At 40.0% G+C, this 16,335-nt stretch overlaps 2 protein-coding genes across 6 annotated transcripts in view; one reads left to right on the top strand and one right to left on the bottom strand.

The window, feature by feature from the left end:
- The window catches only part of LOC116671153 (WD repeat-containing protein 49), a 13,341-nt gene extending 6,809 nt beyond the window's left edge, over window positions 1-6,532 (bottom strand). For all 3 annotated transcript variants that reach the window (XR_004327211.1, XM_032502150.1, XM_032502151.1), the window contains exons 1-11: window positions 6,172-6,532; window positions 4,884-5,130; window positions 4,560-4,706; window positions 3,359-3,481; window positions 3,104-3,275; window positions 2,927-2,973; window positions 2,661-2,798; window positions 2,301-2,489; window positions 1,267-1,458; window positions 645-1,118; window positions 377-526 (exon numbers count right to left, since the gene is read on the bottom strand). Coding sequence is in view for 2 of the 3 variants with exons in the window: in XM_032502150.1 (XP_032358041.1) it covers window positions 377-526; window positions 645-1,118; window positions 1,267-1,458; window positions 2,301-2,489; window positions 2,661-2,798; window positions 2,927-2,973; window positions 3,104-3,275; window positions 3,359-3,481; window positions 4,560-4,706; window positions 4,884-5,130; window positions 6,172-6,242 (1,950 nt within the window). In the remaining variant the exon portion in view is untranslated. The remainder of the gene's footprint in view (window positions 1-376; window positions 527-644; window positions 1,119-1,266; window positions 1,459-2,300; window positions 2,490-2,660; window positions 2,799-2,926; window positions 2,974-3,103; window positions 3,276-3,358; window positions 3,482-4,559; window positions 4,707-4,883; window positions 5,131-6,171) is intronic.
- Window positions 6,533-8,090: 1,558 nt separating this feature from the next.
- The window catches only part of LOC116671150 (myoferlin), a 31,343-nt gene continuing 23,098 nt past the window's right edge, over window positions 8,091-16,335 (top strand). For all 3 annotated transcript variants that reach the window (XM_032502144.1, XM_032502145.1, XM_032502143.1), the window contains exons 1-8: window positions 8,091-8,361; window positions 9,241-9,296; window positions 9,664-9,755; window positions 14,644-14,752; window positions 14,860-14,953; window positions 15,069-15,238; window positions 15,534-15,662; window positions 15,845-15,907. In XM_032502144.1, coding sequence (XP_032358035.1) covers window positions 8,274-8,361; window positions 9,241-9,296; window positions 9,664-9,755; window positions 14,644-14,752; window positions 14,860-14,953; window positions 15,069-15,238; window positions 15,534-15,662; window positions 15,845-15,907 — 801 coding nt within the window. In that variant the 5' untranslated portion in view covers window positions 8,091-8,273. The remainder of the gene's footprint in view (window positions 8,362-9,240; window positions 9,297-9,663; window positions 9,756-14,643; window positions 14,753-14,859; window positions 14,954-15,068; window positions 15,239-15,533; window positions 15,663-15,844; window positions 15,908-16,335) is intronic.

Here is a 16,335-nt window from a genome sequence, read left to right as displayed (position 1 = left end):
GATGTAAACAGTGAATTAAATACATGTTTACTATATGTTAAGGATGTAAACAGTGAATGCAAACATAACTTTATTGAGTACCTTTAATGCTCTGTCACTTATCAGTTATTTAAGAATGGGGGGGAAGTAATACTTGGAATACCAGGTTACATTATTATATTGTTGCATCAGTTATGAGCAGAAAGATAAAGAGTAATTTAATATCCCCTGAAAATCTGGTTTTTGCTGCCACTTTGTTGCAGTGAAACCCATATGGCATCACTGTGGTTACAGGTGCAACACACTTGAAACTTTCAGCACTGCTTCTCAGTCCAGTGGTAAGTTATTCTTTTTGAAACTGCGGTGGATTATCAATTCAAAGCACCTTTACCATTACCTTGGCAGCTGCGATGTCATATTGAGCGACCCGCTGGCTCCACCCCACAGCCAGCAGCTGGTTGTCATGGAGACAGGTCAACCCGGTGACTTCAGAGTTGGTGACGGGTTCCAGTTTGTGCAAGTTAAGGCCATTTAGTAAGTTCCACACCTGCTTGGAGAGTGGTCATCTCATTAACAAGCTCGTCTTCCCTTTCTCATACATGTAAACAATTTAATTAAATTCACAGTGATTTTGTACAAAATGGAAGTGAGAAGTGGTATCAAACCTTAATAGTGCCGTTCCGAGCCCCAGTGATCAGTCTTCTGTGGGAGGAGTCTAGTGCCATGCAGGTGAGCTCATCTTCTCCATGAGCGTTCAAGATCTGAAGCCGCCTCCTCCCCGACTCCACGTCCCACAGAGACACAGATGAGTTGACATGTCCCGTCGCCACCTGTCTCAGAGTGGAGTTGTACAGCGCACAGGAGAGGGCAGGACCAGTTTGAATCTTTGGTCCAGTTTCCTTTCCTTCATCTGCCATCCATCCGCCTCCTCCTCTTCTCGTTTCAGCCAGGTTGAGCAGTGCCAGGTAATCTTTGCATCCCACCACTAAATGAGACCGTGTGTGATCAGGAAGAGGCGGGCTCAGCAACAGGAAGGGGAAGTTGCCGTGTTCTGGGATTCGACCTGGCTGCTGGCATGGGAACTGCAGGCAGATGGTTTTCAGACAGTGATGGCTGGAAATGTCCCAAACCCTCAGCTCCTGACAAAGGAACAATTTGTCAACTAGAAAGTAAACAATCTCTGTTGAGATATGCCATGTTTCACAAAAAAATCTCAAATTTTATATGATAAACAATATAAATGTACATAATATTTTTTGTCAGGGCAGTGCTCTATTTACGACTCACAGCATCTCTGGAGTAGCTGAAGATCTGCCCAACAGGTTGGTAGATTGCAACATCCAACACAGTGGTGCAGTGACCCCGCAGCGTGGCTATGGGACGGGTGGTCACAAAGCGAGTCCACAGTCTGACTGCTCGGTCACAACCTCCGGTGACCATCAACTGCAAAGAGCCATTGTAGTCAAAACATTTAGCCCCCTGAAACGAGACAAAAAGAGCAAAAATGGTATACAGCATATGTTGCTTTGAAAAATAAAGCATGCTCACTTCTGATATTACAAATCAAGCCATCTGGTCTCATTATTTTTGAAGTGGGGAGTTTCTTTTAACAGTGGCTTCATTGTTAAAATGTCCAGACAGTTTATTGGACTATAAAATGAATGTGATTGTTTTAAAAAAAAAAAGTCATTGTGAATAACAGGAGCATCACCACCCAGTTTAATAACACTTTGTCCGACAGCATTACTTTTTCTCTCCACATAGTGGCACTGTCTGTCTCTACATGCAGGGCAGAAGTCAACTCTAGAAATAACTTGTCTCAAATCTCGTAGTTTTCTTTTAGGTAAATCTGGCTGGGGATAATTCACTGAATGAGTGATGTACTATTTTGCTACATGAGGACATGTATTGATTTATAAACAAATTTAGTAGCGTGAAAGTTGATTTTCAAACCTTGACCTACCCAGTTAGGTCAGAGTCACCCAGACCAGAGTACTGTGAGCTCTACTTGACCTCGGTCCACATCAGAAATGGATAACGTCAACTCACTTGTTGTCTCTTTTACGTTTGATTTTCTCATACTATTGTTCATAGAGAAGTACATGTCTAGAAACATACTTCTGATGCTTCTAAAATGCTTTAACCTGACTTTGTGAGGTTGTGTGTTTGTAAAAGTTCTCAAAAATTCAATATTTGAATGTGTCATAAAAGTCTAACCCAAAGAAAAAGGTATGCTACACAGTTATATGTAAAACTGAGAATACACATACTAACCTAATTAACATTAGATGAGGCAACCCCCACACTATGAAGTCAGTTACCTGCTTAAATGACCAAACATAGGGCTCCTGCTTTAGGGTCACATTAATAAAAACCACAGAGGTCGTGTCACTTTCTGATGATGTCATGATGACGTTGGCGCTGGGCTCAAACATCACTCTGTTGATTGGTTCCTGGTGGATGTTAGGAATGTGACGGTAGGACACCACGTCGCTGTGTTCACCGATGTCCTGTTGTCAAGATGAGTTACAATAAATGCTTATTTGTAAAATTGGAGTGGAATCAACAAGTGGTTGGCATTGCTGACTGCTACACTGTTTACTACTGGGGACTGGATGAAACTTTTCTCTGCAGGAACCAGAGACTGAGCAAAATGCTTGAATAGACAAGGCCAAGCTTACTGGGAAATATATCCTCTGTGGGCCATTCTCTGCCTTGGATGGATTCTTGAAAAGTCCTTTAGATGGATTCAGGAACCACATGAGGTGAACTCCTCCTTTTTCATCCCCCAGTAGCAGCAGAGAGGGCCGCTCTGGAAACTTGGAAGGAAAACCCACATGGATTCAAATGATGGGTGTATTGCTTTCAGATTCATGTGATGAGTTTATTGCTTTTAGAGTGAATTTGTCCAGCTGAAAAGAACATCTCAAAGGAATTATGGTCCTACCTGAACATCATGCCAGTAACAAAGTGCACTAGGGACACTACGGAACCCTTGGGGCAATGATGAGACAATGAGTTAACACTTGAAAATGTAGATATTTTGTATACAGTAACTGGTTTTTATTAGTGACCAGCTCAGATTAGTAACATTTAGTAGGTACATGTTAGCAATCAAGTATACCAAACAGGTGGACATCCTCAAATACACTGCCCATGGCGACATTCACAAAGTGCAAGTCCCTACAGTCAGATGCTATGGCAACCTTGTGGACGTTTCCCATGTAAACAGCATCAGTGGTCCAACCTCTAAATCTCCTCGTGTTGGCAATTTGCTCTGTTGGGTCTCCAGCAAGCTGGATTAAATAGGAATAAATATAAAAAAGTGTGAGTAGCTACTTTCACGTGGATGTAAAAATAGTACCATTATGTCACTCACCCCTAGAGTTTTAAGGATGTGTAGGCTGCTGTTCCAGACAGTGATCTGACCTCCCTTACTGACACTAACATAACGGAGCGGAGGAGGGTGGGAGACAGCAACCACACGTACTGTTGGCTCCCGCTGCAGAGGAATGAGTTAATAAATTAAAAGGTTACAGAGGAATACAAGTATTAGGCCTACTAAAAAAACAAATATCCAACAGAGTGCAGAAAAATGCAGCTAGTAACTTGTGTCATCCCACACAGATGCTGCAGGCAACTTCTGGAGTAGATGGTTTGTCAATAAAAAAATAAAAAAGTTAAAAAAAAAACACTTTTGGAGCAGGTGCTTCGTCTTTATTTTAGTATTATCACCTTAGTTCAGTATCATTTGTAAAAACCGCTGAATATGTGAAAGTTATACGTTTTATACCTTCATTTTGCCCAGGTCAGATAGGTTATAGCTAACCTCAACCATTCTCATTTTCGGCTGCAAAGGGGCAGAATACCTCCATTAGCTGATACACAGCTTGCTAACATGTGATGTTAAATATATGTTCGCAAACAATTGACAACTGAATACTTACACTATAGCTGTTTCTGCCCTGCTTACAACTGTAAAACCAGTATTCACTTTCTTTCTTTTTTAGACTTCTGAGGGCATCTTGCTTTTTAGCGTGCTAATGTTTCAGTTTCTTCACCAACTAGCATAATTGCTATGTGCCCCCTGAGCTGAGCACCGTAGCTTTTGCTGAAACCTTCCGCCCGGTAAGTATGGTAGGAACGATAAGACTGACCAGTAACGTTAACGTGTGGTTGTCAGTGACCCTTTTTTATTTCATTTTTTTTTTTACATTAACTAAATGTAACATTCGGTCATTGAATTCAGTTGGGGTTGGTTAAGGTCAACGTTATGTTTAATGTAAGAATGTTTTGTTTTAGTAGTAGGCCTATGATATGTATCTGTCAGAGGAGGAGCCAAGTACTAAAGCTAACGTTACCCATTTTAGCTAATGTCATACGACTTTCCATCTGCAGTCCCTGAGTAGGTAGACGCAAATCAATGTAATCTGTCACTACTCAAAACTGCTTTGGGGTCTGACCTTTAATTTTGGCGCCCTCATTTGGCCTTTCGGTGTAATTGTTTAAACATTGGAACATACCGTACTACAAAGTTGCAACCTTCCTTCTCCCTTTACCAGATATCAGTGGATATCTACCTTGTTATGAGAGCAGTGTCTGATCTGCGGCTGGGAGTCCAGAGGTGCAGCTCTGGGAATGGAGGCGCGCTCTCTCTCAGTGTACTCCAGAAGCAGGTAGGAACAAAGCTGCTGCCACTTCACCTGCCCGGTACAGCTGATATCTACCTGGATATAAAACAGAAGACTCTGTCAGTGGCCCTGCATCATCATTCCAAAACATGTTTGATGCCACAGTGAGTCTATGCTGATGGGATGTGCTGTATTATACTGTATTATGTCTTGTACTTCGTGTAGCCTATGTGCTTTTCTTTTTTTTATTAGACATATAGTATTTCTCCTTACCTCACTGAAGAACCTCTCAACCCATGTGTCCTCAACATCTGGACCAACCACAGACCTAAGAACTTCCCGAAACTCTTCAAACTTCATTCCATGTTCTTCCTTTCCTCCTCTGTTCCTTCCGCTCCTTCCTTTCGACATGTTTTCATGTATCTGTGCTTCATCTTCTGACCGGTTAAATGCATTTCTCAGTAGCTGCAGGTGCTCGGGGGTCAGTTTCTCTGCAGCACTTACTCCAAAGGCTGGATCACTGCAGCAATGATCATTTAAAGGAAAATCTTTATTTGTGCAGGAATTGGACAGTTTTTCAGCTGACTTCCTTCTTGTGTGTGCAAGTGTACAGCAGGTTTAAAACATGCATGGCATAAGAATTGCTAGAGTAAAGATGCTGCCCAGGACTAAAGCCAAAGATCAATCAATCTGGAACCATTTTTTTTTCCTAAGCATCACTTATTCTCTCTGGCTCTTTGCAGAATGAATGCAGCACTCCCAAGTGACAGCACTAGGACAACACACTGCTGATCAAAAAAAGGTTTAAAATCACATTATGAAGTCTTATATTGTATGTTTCATCTGAAACACAATAAGTAAAAAAACATATAACAATTGATTGGTGGGTCCTAATGTGTGTGCTTGGTAAATGTTGCAAATGGGGAATAAGTTATGTTTGGGGAACATCCAAGTGGTCTTTACCACCAGCAGCTCCTGTGTGGCCCTGTTGCTCTGGGAGACTACAAGCTGGAACAATAAGTCACATTGTGACCTCTTTTCCAGGTTCATCAAGACACATGCTTCAGTGGTCCTTTTACATCATACACATTTCTCACCAATGCTAATGGAACCATAAAATAATTAAGTAATAAAAGTGTATACGGTGCTGAAAAAGGGAGTTTTTAAAGGCTGTTGTATCCAAAAGAGTTGTGTAGGAAGGGTGGAAGAAATCCTTGTCAGTGTCTGAGTGGAGAAAATATGTGAATCTGATCCAGTGACAGGCATCCAACTTTATAGCGGACTTTACATAACTTCTTGTAATGTCATGGAAGGATAAACGCGAGGGTAGATTGATGAAGTATAGACAATTGATTTTGTTTTTGACAGGAAGAACTGGTGTTTAAGGAATAAAGACAGCAGTGTGATGAATATTATGGAGGAATATTATTAGGTACAGCCTACATGCAAAGCTGACAAAAAGGCTTTTGCAGGCCGAAACAGGTCATAGACAGTTGTTTAAAAGTGGTAAGGTATATTTAGCAAAATTCAGAAAAGTTAGAATAAGTTGAAGAAAACTCACCAAATCCTGCTGTGTGGTACTTCTGTCTCATAAAGCATCCATGGCTTTTTGTTGTTTCTTAAGGTATTCATATTATTAACCTGAGCCTCACTGTTTGAACTCCTCTTTAAATTCTTCCAAACACCAGATACTGCTCCATCTTTTCCCTTTCCAGTTTGAAATTCAGAGTTTCAGGCTCTTTAGATCCACACCCTGATGACAGAAAAAGATGCAGCATCCACGAGCGCTAAGGCCAATCTGAGATCCTCACCATGCTCTGAACCTAAACACCCAGGACCTTTTGTTTCCATCCCTCCCTCTGTCTTTTTCCAGGCAAACCTGACTTGCTCAAACAAAGCTTTTTTGTCTCCAGACAGGGAAGGAATGTCCAGGTCCACGGATTAATAAGCCATCCTTCACAAGTGTTTGACCCCTCCGAGAGGGGAAAGTCAACACATCGCTGGTGAGAAGACCGTGGGGAGATGAGTGTTTTCAAAATAGTTGCAAGTCTGCTGGGGGTAACAGAGCCACAAACCCTACAGCCCTCAGTGGATTAATCATTTATAGAAGCAAAGTTAGTCAGGACCCAGAAGAGTTAATATTGGTAACTTTTACTTAAGGACAATTAAACACACAATACACAATAAGGACAATGAAGTATTAATTAATATGAAGGGTATTTATACAGCAGTGTAGGTCCTGTGCAAATTGCAAATATATGTTAAAACGGGCAAAAGCAATAATCTATGATACTTTGTCATGTTGTTTTAGCCTCACTGACTGTTATAACTAATGCAGTTTAATTATTGCCAGGCAACCCACAGCCCTCCGGCTTACCACTTCAATGAGCATGAGCTATCCACGGTGGCCTCCCACTACGTTTAATGAAGGTAGTCATGTCCCAGCGGAATCTGGTCTGCTATTCCTTGTACCTTGTCTAATATGAGACCTACACACACCTGTGGCCTGCACTGTAACTGGCTCAAACGTCTACTGTATATAATGCATCTGCTATATGATCCAATAACCAGAAATGGACTACAGAAAATAGTGGCACAGTAATACTTTTTCTTCAGAGTATATTTTTTGGCTATTTATAGCAAGAAAAGCACAAGTGGAATTAACAAAAAAAAATGGTCTCCTGTACACCTTGTACAGGAAGCTCCGTCATAGCAATGATGTCATCAGTGGATCTTTGAAGGTAACCACACGCATCTCAGACTGGAAACTAACAGACTGACACTGCTACAACAATACAGATGCTAGGTGAACAATAGAGGATATGAAATGTGTTTTTTACAAATTAACAGTGTCATGTGAACATTACTCCAATAATACCAGTATTCAGCTGCTGTTTCCATGATGTTAGAAAGCTGCAATATAATTGTTTCCAAAATTAAAAACATCTATAGAAGGCTACGCACAAGATAAGCAGGAGTTTTGAAATGTATTTTACAGTAGATATCAGGAGCACTAATGATAGGAATCAGTCCTAAGGCAATGGTGATATGAGCTCATATTCCAGGACACATTGCATAGATATTCTGTGGGAAGGTCTATTTTTTGCATTTGGTTGAATTGTGTCACTGCAGTGACACATTTCAATAGTGACATGCAGTGCTATTCAGGTGGTTTGAGTAACCTGCTGTTACCCGGTACAGGCACTAGATGGAGCCACAGCCAACATATTAGATCAATGCTCAGACACGCAGAGAAAAGTTTAACCCGAAGCGTAATTATGAAGCTAGGCTCATGTAGCGACAATAAATCCACTAAACAAAATAATCATTAGGACTAGTAATATAAATATTTCTGGATTTAATGAAGAAACACTGAACTCTTTGTGCCAGCTCCACCCAGCTGGAGGCTCCTCGCACGGTGGTGGCAGCAGCAGCCCCAGACCTTCCAGTCAGAGTAATTACATCCCCGTGGTCCGCCCTTATTTCCCCTTGCTCTCACAATCGGGACTGGAAATATACATCCTCAGCCCTGCCCTGTCTGCTTCAGTGATGGGGCAGTGTGCATGCCAAAGCACGACAATCCATTGTAGACTCTTTTTTTTTTCTTCTTTCATTTAATTCCTCAACTTCACTGAATTTGTCTTTTTTAACCCGTTTGTTGCCATGTTGCGCGTTCTTGTAGAATCGGCCAAAGGGCTGCCTAAAAAGAAAGTTGGACAACCTGATCCAATTACCAGTGTGATTTTTAAAGGTAAGTCTCTTTTTTACTTATAACGTTTAAATTGTATTTATTCCAAAGGAGACATTTGGTCTCAAAAGAAGGATCTAAAATGTGTCTTTTTGACTAAATGTTAAGTTTATGGTCGCTCAATGAGTTGTACTTTTATCTAGTATGACGTCACTATATGGTTTTAATTGTTTTGGTGTGATTGGTGTGAAACTATACAGTAGTGGTATTCTTTAGGTTTCTTCTACTCGTGCATTAACTGGACGTCCAATAGTCCATTTAGAATTTTAAGACTTGTCAGTGGAGTGTAGAAGTGTCAGTGTAGTTCTTCTAAATGCAATGTTATGTTAAGAAAAAAAACTTAACATGCATAATTTCTATTGCATCACTGAAAATGTTCTCAACATGTCACAGCAGATGCCAAAGCAGTTACTGTAGGTAGAGGCCATGCGTGGACTTGTAGTGTGTACACATGAGCTCAGACAGAACAAAGACTCTAATGGAGAGAAAAGACAAGTTAGAAAATTGCAGGGAACTTAGTATTCAGTTACTGAATTAAAATGGTGTCAGACACAAAATTGTATTGACAGAATGGCCACCGTGATGAGGAAGCGATCCTGGTTGTCCGCCCCAGTTGCTCTCAGCTGTTTGTTTTTTGTACCCATGTCATCATCATCATCCACCCAGGTGTGGCAGCTTCTCTCTTTTTTGCCCTTCTTCCTTGTAAAGGCAGAAACTGCAGCCCACTGATATCACTCTTTCCCATAAAGCATGCAAATCTAATGCCAGTTTAGTCACAGCTGTAACTTAACTTTGCCAGCAAAACAAGTGGGTTAAGTGATTATAGGTGTCTTAAGAGTCAAAGTTTCAATAAATATGCTCAAACTATTATTTCACTTTCAGAAGAGAAGAAGAAAACAAAATGGATTGACAATGAGCTGAATCCTGTGTGGAATGAGGTAAATCTCCATTGCAAACACACATGGGACATGCTGATATCTCTGCCTCTCTCCTATACTTTGATTTTTAATCAGTTAGTTTAAATAGGCTGCTAAGGAAAGCAGAAACAATTGATTAATTAAAAGATTACCCCACTTTAATGCCAGCACTACACAGCATGTGGTCGTCATATGACTGTCAAGATGAATTGACCATGTCAACAGATTACGAGCTCGGAGTTTGATGTGACTGCTTTGGGTCGTACTGGCTGAGTTGCAAAACCAATTAAAGGGCCTACTCTTAGATAAAGATTTGCTTCTTCAGGACATAACAGCAGTTGGGAGTATCATATCTGATGGGCTGTATGTCCCTTATCTTGTCTTGCAGGTGCTTGAGTTCGATCTGAAGGGCACCGGGCTGGACTCTAGCTCCTACATAGACGTGATTGTGAAAGACTATGAAACTATTGGGAAAGATAAGTAAGTGGCAACAAACTCAGGATGAGGCTGAGCTCTGTGTTAACTTTGGCATTTGTGCAATGATGAAAGAGAAGATGTGAGCCTCACCTTATTGAATCAATAAGCAAACTCCATCTTGTCTAAACAACGACCTGCTAGTCAGTCTAGTCCGACAGCAGGTTAGCTAACAGCAGCTTTTTTCTATTGTCTGCGAGTTTTTTGATTATAGTTAGTCAGAGACAGCAGGCGGTCTAACACAAGCTATCATTAAGGACGTCTCAATCTGAAGTACCTTGGGAATCGAAATAAGTATTTGTACAACTTCCACTACCTGCTGGTTAGTTACACACATCATTATTAACCCAGACACAGTAATACACAAGTAAGTTAGATATTATGATAATCACCCTCTGTCTGAGTTATGCAGCTGGCTCACTCTACCCCCTCACACCCTGCTTGCCATGCTAAGACTTGCTGGGCTGTGTGGGATGACTGAGCCGGATTGGGCAACAATGAATAGATGAATTGCTGTTTGTCTCTCTCTCTCTCTCTCTCTTGGGTTTGTGTGGTACTCTGTCATGAGGACAGGGAACATTTTAAAGGAAAATACTTTTATGTGGCATTTACTTGCCAAACTATATTGTAGTGGTGTAACTGCAGTGCATACAGTATGAATACACTTGATTTGATACTGTGTGAGGAGATGTGTTGTAATGCAAAATGCTTCTAAGTTGCTTCAAAGCAGTTCAAAGTTGTCGCTTCCATATAAAGCCAGAATCACATATGGGACCAATCTAGACCAACCGCAAAGAATGTTTCCTCGACATTTCTAATTACTAGTATCAAAGTCTTGTGTATTGTTAGTAAACAAAGCACATGGAAATATATCTGTCTTTGACATTTATCTCTAACAGATCAAATGCATTTCTTCTCCTTCCTGCTTTTTGTTGCTTTACCTAGTAAAAGTTCCCTCTGTGCATGGGACTGTCATAACTGAGGGGAGGAGCTTTTCAACAGTGCCTCTCTAGCACACAAGTCCATGTTAAATTGAGTAAAGTTTTCCACTGAGCTCGCCTGTCTGACACACTCCCTAAAGATCTACACAGTGGGAGCAGAAGAGGACTTCTCCCTTTCTTAAATAGTTTCCCAGCTGCTGTCATGGGTATTCCCTGTTGTCATGGCAAAGGAAAGGGGAAACAAAAAAGCAATCTGTGTCATTTTAACTAATTAGATTTTAGGAAGAAATCTGAAGCTTGTAGGACAAAGACATGCCCCCCCCTCCCTCCCATGTACATAGCAGCACATTGTTGCTCTACCTATGGTGCATTTCATGGAAAAAATGTCTCATTTCCTTATACCTATTCTGTATAATGTGAAATGACAAATGATCGAGGTTTCATTTCCATCTTTTTAAAATTAATTAAAACTTTTTTCAAGAGACTATTTAAAGAAGTAAAGCCATTTACAGACAGAGCATGTTCTTTTAAAGGATTTTAGACAGGTCAAAACACTACCACAGCCATACTAGCAGCTCTGTAAGGGCTGTGTTTACAGCTGTGCTTTGAGCTAAATGCTAACAGTAGGATTGAATCGGTCAGCTTTTAGACAGGCAATTTAGTAAAACAAGTTCATGGTTAAAAATGAATTGTCATATCCTGCTTTGCACCTCCTTCATATGCTGATTTTACAGTGTTTTGAACCTTTTACCCTACTCATTTTCACATTAAGTATTATCTCGAGGAATGCACTGTAAGGTTCTACATCAGCGCTGCATGATTTTAGGAGTCATTGCATGTTTTTTTGACGACACCAATGTGACAAGGAAATTGCCACTTAAATATTATTATTATTGCCATTAAATACTAACTTGTTCTGCCCTGATACATTTGGAATAGTAAAATGTGGGGGTGATAAATACAGTTAGGTAAAATTATTTATAGGATATGGCTGAAATTTTTTTTTTTAAATTTAGAACCTTTTTTTATTTCCATCTTATAGAATGCAATGTGTCCTAATATTTTACCTACTTTCACTAACCTTGTTTATTAAAATATATTTCTGGATTTTATGGCCTTACAGTGCTGAAAAATCTGTTTATTAATATATGACGCAACTGTAATAATGAGGAATCTGTGACTGCTGATTTTCACAGGCTAGGCAAAGATCTGAGCTCTATCATTCCACTCATCCATGCTAACAGATCTGTGAAAGACAATAATTATGACGGATTGAATTATGAATTAACGTTTTAAACTTCAGCCAAGGACGCTTGTGTTGAAATTCACTTGTGTTGAAATTCATCATAGTTATTTTGTTTTTGATAAATTAGAACTTTGTTATACCAGAAACCGGCCAGAAGGTTACAACTTGTTTATGTATGAGTAAATGTCTGGTGCCGAGAAGCACCGCTGTCTGTTGTCCCACTGACTGTTAAAGCCTGACAAAAGGGAAAACTACACCTAAACATAGAACCATAACTCCAAACACATCATTTGTTGCGTGTGGGTGGTTGCAATTGTTTGGACGTGGGGCTGTTCCCCTGTGAATCACCAGGGCTTTGCAACTGTCACAAAGTCTGTTTTGTTCATTACATTCTGTTTTGACCCGAAACAATAGGGGAAGGTCTAAGCACGTCTTCCATATTCTGTTTACAATTCTCACTGCACTGAGTGCCAATATTGTCCCATAACTTTTGGTAGTTGATGTTCAGGCTAGTGTGTGTAGTGTTTGATACCATACAATCCTACTGCATGATTTAATCTCTTTCATATTTGAATGCTCTTATCAGAATGCAAAGAAGTTGCAGAATGAAAAATGTGTGCGAGGGACAGCCCTACGCCTGAATGGGTCACCTGAGCTTTTTGAATGGTTTGGAGCATGAAGCTGTTGGCAGACTGGTCTAAGGAAAAACCCCTAGGAGAGTGGATAAGTTACATCATACTTAATCAAAATCCTGTCCACAATTTTGTTGAAAAGCCATTGGAATTTACACCTAACCATGTTGGTGACTCAGCGAGATTCAGGGCTAAATACCAGGTGGTCACTAACTCCCAGGAGAATCCCTGTGTCAGCCTCCTTCCTGATGTTGTGCTGCCAAAACAATTCTTTCTCCTCCCTAACAAAACTCTGTCCAACTATTTCGGTAGTGACCTAAATCGTTGGTAACCTGTTATGCAGCTGTCTGAGTAATTGTATATAGTTCATTGAATTATATATTTATCTTAATTTGCTCTAAGTCAGTGGAGTGCAGCATAATATGATTGAACATATTATAGTTTACTTTTGAAGAATTTATACTCTCCTCTAAGTTATCAGTTGCTTTGCTGCTCAGTATTAAGACAAGATCATACAAATCCTATGATCTAATACTACAGCAAAGGGGAAATAAAGACACAATATTGAATATTTGGGTCTAATTGCAAGCTTTATGGCCAGCCTTGGATGTATCTTATTCTGAGCCTACTGTGTCATTGGATCTTGTGTCCGTAGTGAGTAACTGAGGTCTACCTTGGGAAAATTCCTCCCATCAGGAATGCTGCCAAAAATAATATGACTCAGTCCACCCAAAGAATGATATAGTTTGTAATGATGCACTGCATTCCTTTAGCTACATTGTGTTACTTTTGACACAACCCAGTGAAAATCATTTATCAGCCCAACATTAACTAAGCATATTTTTTATTTTGTATTAGGTACACCTAGCTCAAATTAATGCAGTCTAATACAGCAACGAATAATGCCTTCCTTCATGATGATCATAATGTTCTGTTTTTTTGTAAGGATGGAGGTTATGGTGCTGTACAGTCTTGCATTATACAAATAGGTGTTTTTGTTATTTAGCCCACTGATTTTAAATTGGGTGGACAAAATTCATAGAAACCCCTGTGTTTCAAACAGCTGGACTTCCATTGGGACGTCTTATGGTTCATTGGCAACATTTCAGATTTGTGAAATATTTTCTTTCTTCTCAGAGCAAATAGCATGTTGTTGCTTTCATATTTACTAATGAGTGTCGGCACATAAACAAGCCACACACTGAGCTGCTAAGCTTTTGACTGAACACCAAGAAAGACTGCAGAAAGACTGCAATCAACCGCAAGCAATAACTACACACTACTTGAAAAAGGCTACTGTACTTGCATAAGAGGAGTCCAATATTATTGTTAGTTCAATCAGTTTTTTTTGCAACATTTAGTTTGGTCCTTGAAATATCTAAGGAGTTCTAGTTCTTTAGTCTTTAATCAGTATTCTTTATTCAGCGCCTTTTCTTGACAATTTTCTTTTCATTTTTAACTTAATCATTAAGAAGTTGATTATTTCATTTTGCAGGAAATGTTGTAATTAATATTCCATGAGGGAAATGTTTCACTCATAGGCGAATGACTCAGTGTTTACAGACGGATAATGTTTTTGTTACCAGGACAATCCTGTTATTTTCAGCCAACTTATATACATTTTCTTATTGAAGCATTGGAAAACAATAGGTAATCTAAATTGTGTATGGTTCCAAAATCACCCTGTCTCTATTGTTCAAAGCTGGTGCTCAAAGAACCTTCAAATGGAAGAACTGGTTCATTTCAGTTCTCTAAAGTCCCACATGATTAAAACGCATCATGAATCACTGGCTGGGAGCTTCTGCACCGTGACTGTGAGGTGTGCTTGTTTGTCTGAGCAGGCAGGGTTTGTTAGCTCTAGGAGGTGACCTGCCACACGATATGCCCCTTTTGTAAATGTGACACCACTGAGTGCACATACGGCATTCATTTTTTTGTCTATGGTCTGTAATATGATTGTGGATAGGTTGGCTGAATGTCAAAGTCTAAGTTTTGCCTTATTAAGTCAGTGAATTAGTACAGTACAGTGTATTCAAATCTAGAACTGTATTTCATATTTCATTGCTGTGTTCCAGATTCATTGGGTCAACTAAAATCTCTCTGAAAGACCTCGCCTCTGGTCAGACCAGATCACTGCCATCCAAAAATATTCCTTTGGCCAATGAAAGTGGACAGAATATTGGAGTAAGTATTATTCTTTATGAATCAATCACATAATTTGAGCAACAAGAAGACCTCCTACTTTTTTTTAAAGAAATCAAATAACAAACCAGCCCATCATTTCCTTCCAGGCTACAATCAACCTTGTGATTGGCTATGATCCTCCACCCAATGCTGCACCAAACCTCAATGACCCTCTGGCAGGAGATGCCACAGTGGATGCTGGTATGTTTCTCAAATTTTTAGTGATGCACTGCAATGCAGTAAAGGTTGACTGGTAGCAATACATTTAATTAGACGCATGGCGTGTATTTGATAATCCTGTTTTTCTGCTCATTAGGGGGTGGTGGGGGTGGTGGTGGTGGTGCTGAGGAGGGGGACGAGACTCTACCAGAAGGGGGCCAAAGTGGCTCCTCAGGGGTCCCCTCGGGTCAGCCCGTTAACCTCCGCCAGCGGTTGAACAGGGGACAGAATCGCCACAGACTAGTTGATAAACCTCAGGACTTCCAGGTCAGTTTCATAGCGTTTTTGCTAAAGAGTGATTATCAACAAAGACCAACAATATACTGCACGTTACATATCAAGAACAGAACAATCTGGATGTTTAAAAAGCCAGCAATTAGAAAACAACCAGCAAAAACTGAAATAAGTTATGCTATTCCTTTTTTGCATTAAGTACAAGAACATACTTAACAAACTAAAGACCTATTTTCAACCCAAAGATCAGATTGGTTAGAATGGGATGCTGTCATACTGTCTTAAGTTCCTCATGCACACTGATACTGTGAAACCATGCGTCTTGTAGATTCGTGTCCGGATCATCGAGGCCCGACAGTTGTCTGGCAACAACATCAAACCAGTGGTGAAGGTTCATGTGTGCGGACAGACCCACAGGACCAGGATCAAGAGGGGAAACAACCCCTTCTTTGATGAGGTACGCTCACTTCTCTCTTACACAGGAAGACAACAGACAACACAGATTTGAAATGGAGTGTACATGTCTTCATTTGGAGTCCATCGGTCTCGCACTTAATATTAACAATTTGGCAAGGATTAGGTTGAGCTGCAAGGTCCCCTTTAAATGTTTTCAATGTTTCTTTTTTTTATATTTCGCAGATATTCTTCTACAATGTCCACATGCTGCCATCGGATCTGTTTGAGAAGCACATCAGCTTCCGGGTCAGTACACTTTTACACAGTTTTGTATAAAGTACGTGAAAGCAGTACTTATGTAAACATACAAGTATAATTAGTTATTATGTAGAAAATGACTTCTTAAAGTATTTGATATTCATTGTACTTAAGTATTAGAAGTAAGAGTAAAAGTAAAAAAAATACTTTGATTATGAACTTTATGGCCAAAGGTGTGTAACGTTACCTTCATTAACATTGTGGTCAGGGTGGTCATTGTCTGTTACCATGGTGGCAGAACCTGCACAAGGTGCTGCCATGAAACTATCAGTCATTACGCTTCCTCCTCTTTTTCTTTCGTTTTGGCCTATGTTTCATTTTTTTTGCCACTTGGCAACAAACAGGCAGTCACCAACTGGAATGGAGCGTGCATTATCTTGGCAATTGGTGATTTTATTTTGTAGTAACGAGTAACT

The sequence above is a fragment of the Etheostoma spectabile genome, chromosome 21 (genome assembly GCF_008692095.1).
Source record: "Etheostoma spectabile isolate EspeVRDwgs_2016 chromosome 21, UIUC_Espe_1.0, whole genome shotgun sequence".
Classification (NCBI taxonomy): domain Eukaryota; kingdom Metazoa; phylum Chordata; class Actinopteri; order Perciformes; family Percidae; genus Etheostoma; species Etheostoma spectabile.
This window is presented reverse-complemented; position numbering and strand designations above follow the sequence as displayed.